The sequence below is a fragment of the Oratosquilla oratoria genome, chromosome 13, assembly GCF_046742065.1.
Source record: "Oratosquilla oratoria isolate Oo_2021 chromosome 13, ASM4674206v1, whole genome shotgun sequence".
Taxonomy (NCBI): domain Eukaryota; kingdom Metazoa; phylum Arthropoda; class Malacostraca; order Stomatopoda; family Squillidae; genus Oratosquilla; species Oratosquilla oratoria.
In genome coordinates, this window is record NC_134789.1 from 59,255,349 (window position 1) to 59,262,531 (window position 7,183).

The 7,183-nt window shown below is 42.5% G+C and overlaps 1 protein-coding gene across 1 annotated transcript in view; it reads left to right on the forward strand.

Moving 5' to 3' along the window:
• The window catches only part of LOC143032252 (CD109 antigen-like), a 400,363-nt gene that overhangs the window by 327,087 nt on the left and 66,093 nt on the right, over positions 1 to 7,183 (forward strand). The window contains exon 6 of the mRNA XM_076196723.1: positions 6,042 to 6,239. Coding sequence (XP_076052838.1) covers positions 6,042 to 6,239 — 198 coding nt within the window. The remainder of the gene's footprint in view (positions 1 to 6,041; positions 6,240 to 7,183) is intronic.

The window sequence follows — 7,183 nt, forward strand, 5'->3', positions numbered from 1 at the left end:
CAATAGCAACAGCAACATCAACAACGCCAGCACCAACAGCAGCAACAATAACAACACATAAACATTAACAATAATAACAACACCAATACGACCACCAACAGCAAGCGCAATAACTGTACCAAAAGCAACGAAATATCTGTGACATCATTAGTGGTGAAAACAGCTATGGTTGAAACATCAATATTAACATCACCTGTGATAACAGCAGTTGTAAGGACACAATAGTAAACACGTAAGTAGAAGTAGCAACAGCAAGAAATCGCTGACATCTTTTGTCTTTGCAACGCTCAAGGTAAGACACAGGTGTGGTCTCCCGAGTGTGGGATTGAAGTTCGACCATCCAGCAAAGCGTTTCTCAACCTTTTTACCTTTGCGTAACCTTTGGAATAAATTGCATGTCTCAAGAAACCCCTGCGCAAAAAAAAAAAAAAAAAAAAAAAAAAAAAAACGTACCATATCTTTCTCATCTTATTTTCATCGTAATAATAGGTTAGATAGGATGATGTCTATATTACATTATTACAAAAACCAAGAATATGCCGTGCGTGTTTAATTATATTACGTATATGAAATTTAAAAAAATAAATAAAAAGTGCATTAGCTCATCTCACTTGTTCTCGCGGAACCCTTAGGGACCTTTTACGGAACCTTAGGGTTCCGGGGAACCCTGGTTGAGGAACTCTGATCCAGCGTAATCATGAAGATCCTGTCAAGGTTTCCAACAATTTTACTCCGTTGGCCTTCCTGCGATTAGTTTAATCCGGTTTGGTCTACATCACCAATTGACAACAACTTGGAGTTCTGCTAGTTTTCTCTCCCGAGCAGCCATTTGTGGAAATTCTATTTTGATATTTTTTTCTTTCTTTGATTTTCTTTGAAATATCTAGGTGAAGAAAAAAATGGATGCTCATTGGCCGATCTGATTAGAGCGTCGCCACATTCGACGGAAATCGAGGTGGCGGCGGTTCGAATCCAACCGCCAGCGAGTTGGACCAAGAGCATGGTTCATTAAATTCCACGCTACAAAGTCCTCTGTAAAGGTCACCGTCTTAGCCTCCTGATAAGGGGAATTCGCGACATTAAACGGAAGAATCATCAAGAAAAAATTCCAAATTTATTTGTATACGAAGAGGACAGGTTCTTCGACGCCCCAATGAGTCTTTACGAAATAAGTTCGTCCTCGAAGAAGACCCAGAATCTATAACGAAGAGTTCGAGTTTGATGCTCAGAGTTTCTTAACTCCGCTCACCACGGGGGCCGTAACTGAGCTGAACAGAACTGCCTGGCGACAGCCAGAAGAAAATATGTAAAGTAGGGTTTATACATACATATACCAAAGGCTCCCTCCCCCGTACACGGGAGGTGGCCAAGAGAAGGCATAGAAACCACTTCCACTCATTCCATCCCTAACATACTCCACTCCCCTCCACCCTCTTCCCTCTCTCTTATCTTGGCACCTTCTAGATGACAGGTCATCCCTGCATCTTGTCCTTCTAGAGCAGTGGTTCCCAAACTATCTTACCTGACGCCCCTTTTTTGATTCCAGTAGACCCGCACGCCCCTACTACTCCTCTTTTGTTCTTGCATTTATTTCTTAGCATTGTTCAGGAAAACAGATTTCTGTTTGTATTAAAATTTGATAATGAAAGCCACTCAAACAAGTAATAGTACATTCCAGACATTTTTCTAAGTAACTAAAAACGAAACATTTGGCTCAAAGGAAGCGAAAAAATCAGTTTGAACATTAGCAAATTGGCAAAATTGACTTCCAATTTTAAGAATAGATCATTTGAAAACATGGCATATAATATTTGGGAAGACTCATGAGACTAAGGCACAATTTATGAACTAATTCAGTGAGATGGATGCTGCTGCTTCTTCCTCACAAGATTAGAAATTCTAGGATTGAAGTATTGGGAGTTTGTGACGAGTCCCTCAGTGGCGCCAGTGTGATTGGTATCGGTGACGTGTCCAAAACGTGTAAGGAGAACTAGCTTAATAGAAAAGGAGTTGGAGTGACTGCTATAATTATACTTTGCAGCCCGAAGGGATTTCTCCCCGTCTTCTCCTTTCCTGCATGAGGGGACGGAGAGGGGGAGTCGCCGAATTCATGAAGCGGCCTTGCTGTGGATGTGTTGTGTCTTGCGACACTGCTTCTGACCCAGGGCAGTGGACAGGATGCAGGGATGACCCGTCATCCAGGAGGTGCCAAGATAGGAGGGAGGGATGAGGGTGGAGGGGAGTGGAATATATGGGAAATGAAATGGGTGGGAGTGATTTCTATGCCTTTTCTTTTTGGCTACCCCCCGTGTAAGGGGGAAAAAGCCTTTGGTATATGTGTATATGTATGTAATGGCAGATACTTGTTCTTTGAATGGTTTTAACATTCTAATTAAACAAATATTTTTAAGCAGATGACTTCACGCCCCCCCCCCCTTGTATCCTCACGCCTCCTTAGGGGGGCGGGCCCCCCTAGTTTGGGAACCATTGATCTAGAGAATCTTATTCGTTTCTAGAGTCGTTGCATTGTGCCCTGTATATCCGAGTGACCAGATTGGGGAAGGGTCGCAATTATCCATAACCATAACCATATAACCCATAACCATTATCAATAACCCAAGTGGTTACGAGCCAAGATCGATCCCCAACGCTGCACAGCGGCTGTCTCAACAATGACATGCATAATCGTATGTGTCTGTGTCTGAATGTGTGTGATTCACCATGGTCTTAGACCACGTTCATAGACTCGTGATCGACAGCTATTTCCCTCCCAGAAGAGAGCTCAGATTTCATATATGACCGATCTATGGGTAATTCTGTGACCTTACACGTACACACACCCCAAACTCCCCGCCCACGAGAGTCGGAATAACAACCTGCAGCGCATCGATATTGAAAAAATTTCAGCCCTGGGCGGGATTCGAACCCGGACCTCCGTAGTGGTAGCCGATCTACAGGTAATGCTGTGACCCTACACGCACACACACACCCAACTTCCCACCCACGAGAGTCTTGAGTAACAACCCGCAGCGCAGCGATACTGAAATAATTTCATCCCTGGGTGGGATTCGAACCCGGACCGCTGTAGTGGTAGCCGGGAGCTATGCCAACTGCGCCACGAGTGTGTGTTTGTATGTGTGCATGTTTCGTAAACACGCATTAAGTTTGCCTCCCCACAGAACTGGTGTGGAGATGAAAGGAACAGTTTCAGCTTTGAAGCTGTTTTGTGCCCTTCAGGGTGTGAAAAAAATGATTAATTGGACCATGTAGTGTCTTCAAGACTAGTTCTCATTGGGAGGGTCTCCCGGGCTAAGAAAAGGAAGAAGAGGAGGAGGAAGAGTGATAGGAGGAGGAGGAGGAGTTAAAGACGAGAATGTTGAAGCATAAGCTAAAGGTGTCCCTTCTTTATTTCAGTTAATGTCACGCGTCCTTCAGTTGTAGTCTTTGCGATGTTTCCAATGCATGCTGTTCGTTTGCAGCTTGCTGATGCATTACATTGATTGCTATTTGAATAAATTATTTGAAATCTCACTTATGCATCGCGCTCCGTTTCCACCGTTTCCTCTTCCTCTTCCTCGTCTTCCTCCTCCTCGTCTTCCTCGTCATCCTCCTCTTCCTCCTCGTCGTCGTCGTTCTCCTCTTCTGACAGCACCTCTTTCCGATTCGACGCCTGCTCGTCTCACTTCAGCTTGTTTGTTTACTCTCTCTCTCTCTCTCTCTCTCTCTCTCTCTCTCTCTCTCTCTCTCTCTCTCTCTCTCTCTCTCTCTCTCTCTCTCTCTCTCTCTCTCTCTCTCTCTCTCTCTCTCTCTCTCTCTCTCTCTGTCTGTCTGCCTGTGTGTGTGTGTGCGTACACGCACTAGCCCTGTTTGTATTTTTGTGCTTGCGTATAGCAGTTTAACAGAGTTATGGGATACAAAGACGAATAGTACTTTGTTACCAATAAACAGTGTTTGTATCCATGGGGAGATGAAGGAATGAGGGAGTGGAGTAGGATCGTGGTGGTGGTTGGTGGGTGGATGGAGATGGTGGGGGCAATGGTGGTAGTGGTGGTGGTGGTGGTGGTGGTGGTGGTGGTGATGGTGGTAGTGATGTTAATGGGTGGTGATGGTGATGATAAATGGTCACACCTTTGCTTTCATCGTGCGTTAGTAATAACAAAGCTGGATCTCATTGTACCAACTGTACTCCACACCTCTAAAGTGAATCGTTTGAAGTCCCTTTGATTCAACATGGGATCTATGTACTTATGTTCATTCTATTTCCTGTTTCACCAGAATGGTTCGCAATGAGAGACTACATATAAGTGTGATGGCGGTGAGCGAACGATTGAGAGAAAATGTGGAAATAAGAAAATATATTGCCAATTAAAAATGGTAATTAAGAGGAGGACCAGCAAGAGGATGTGAGGCTGAGAGAGGAACACAGGGAGAGTAAGACGAAAAGAAAGATAATTAACAAGAGTGAAAGAAGACAAAATGACAGAAAGAGAAGACAGAAGTAAGATGAAGGCTGTCACAGGCAGAAACAGGAGAATTAAAAAGATAGAGAACAATGAAAACTGGAAGAAAAGGATAGTAGAGAAGAAGAGAAGGAAAGAGAGGGGAGTAAGGAGACGGAGATTATTAAGAATAACAAGAAAGAAAACGGGATACATGAGAGGAAAGAAGAGGGGGTGGAGGAAGGGAAGGCGAGATTGCAATATAGGAGAGATGGAGCATATGATGATCTTTAAAGGAGAGCTTGATGATGCTTGTTTGTCATAAGATATCTCCATATGTTAATGTAGACGACAGCTGACAGGTATGGTAATATGGGTAATGGATATGGTAATAGGGGTGGTAGAAGACGAATGTCACTGAGTAGAGGAATGTGTTTGTGTATTGCCCATATATGAGAAATATATTTAGAATAACAGCATTAAGGACTGAATACCCACGACAAAATAAAGTTCCATAATGTTCTGTCCTTGCAAAAATAAATAAATAAATAAATAGATAGATATTCATGTAAAGGGAAGAATCTAAAAAACAAATGAATAAATAAATAAATAAATAGATAAAATTATGAAGTCAAATAGAAGGGGACCACATTTTTCATGAGCGTCACCGAACTGAATGCACTGAATACATAACGCCTGTATCTCCCAATACGGAAACCATTTCCACGCATACAGAGAATTTCTGAAGATATTTCCCCTAAGCAGTGGATGCCATTTTTTTCCCATATCCCTTTTGAACCCTGTCGCAGTTTCTCATGTTCCATAAAACTCTTGTTCGTCTTGGCTCGATGTCCATCTGCTTGACTGAGGTTGATCCTTCTGACGCGACCAAAAGGAAATCCGACGCCAAACCCTTCCGTCATTTGAGCACCTTTGCTATCGAGAAGGTCTCATGGAAAGTAGAAAAAAAAGGAAAAAGTGTTTTCTGCTAATGAACGGGTTCCTGCAACCACTTGGTTATCAATGAGATATCACAGATGAATAGAATAGATTGACTGGAATTGAAATGAAACGTGCTAACCGCTACTGAAGTTATTTTTTATCACATGAAGAATCGTCACCCCCAGACTTCGACAGGGTGACAATTCTTTATGTGGGCTATCCTAGAGTGACCATTCTTCATGTGGGCCATCCTGGATTTACCATTCTTCGGTTGTATAAGTTGATGACAATAAGCATAACCCTCATTCAACCTAACCTAACCTAATATTGATTCTTCTGCTGATATTCGGCGTACTGGGGTGACAATTCTTCAGGTGGGATCTCATGTGATGACGATTCTTCATGTGGAAGTTCTGGGGTGACAATTCTTCAGGTGGGATCTCATGTGGTGACGAATCTTCATGTGGGGGGCGTTCTGGGGTGACAATTCTTCATGTGACCCTCTTTTTTCCCAACTTCCCGTACGATATTACCCATTTTACACCATGTCTTTATTTCCTTAAGAAGGCCCGATTTGCTGTACCCCAAACACATTACCACCGGATAATCATAATATTCTCAAACACATTACCACTAATTAATCATCTTTTCTCCCCCCAGGTCGAAGTGCAGACTCCCGCCTTCGTGTCTGCAATGTCCGACTACCTGGAAGGGACAGTAATGGCCAACTACTCCAGCGGCGCCCCCGTGGCCGGGAACGTCACTGTCCGGGCCGCAGTTCGACCCCTGTCACACCTCTCGTCGCCCCGATACGCCAGCTTCGGTCCGGACCCTTCGATAGTCCAGTACCACAGGGTGGTAAGCAAGACTCTTTCCCTTTCGTGTTTTGTGGGAGACCCCTGATAGGGCTGGGTCAAGATGCTAGTTATGTAACAATATACATTTATGATTCATTCGTTTGGGTATGTATGAATATTTGGCTTTGTATATACATATGTGTGAGCGAAAGTATACTGTATATTCAGTCTGTATGTATATGCGTATATTTGTAAACATGGTATTTGTGTGTGTATGCGTATGTGTGTGTGTGCGTGTGTATGTGTGCGTGTGTGTATGTGTGTGTGTGTGTGTATGTGTGTGTGTGTGTGTGTGTGTGTGTGTGTGTGTGTGTGTGTATGTGTGTGTTTCACCTAATTGTATTTACCTAACTGTAGTATGCTCGTGAGGTCCCGCCTCTGTTTTTCCATTGGTCAAACATGACTTAAACTTAACTGTGTATATGAGAGAGAGAGAGAGAGAGAGAAAGAGAGAGAGTTTGTGTGTGTGTGTGTGTGTGTGTGTGTGTGTGTGTGTGTGTGTGTGTGCGTGCGTTCGTGAGTGCATGATCGTGTGTTTATGTGCACATAAATGCATGTAAAATAGTATAAACGTGAGAAAAGTGTACATTGTGAAAGGAATGATGGCCAAATTTAGAATAGATGATGGATTATGTGATAGAAGGGAATTGATGTTGCAGAAGAATGTATAAGGAAAATTAATTGTGGGAAATTCACTTTTTTTATAAAAAAAAAATGGCGATGATAATGTAGTCCACAATTAACAAGGATTAAAAAAAACTGTCGCATTATTCAGAAGAGAAAAGAAAAGAAAATATTCCAAATATAAGAGTATTTGGAGGAGATTGAAAATAAATACTAATATGTAGGAAAAATTGTTAGATCTAAAAAAAATATAGAAAACTAAGACAGAAGGAACTGTGAAAAGGACTTGAGTTCGGAAAACATGATACTTAAAAGTATAGA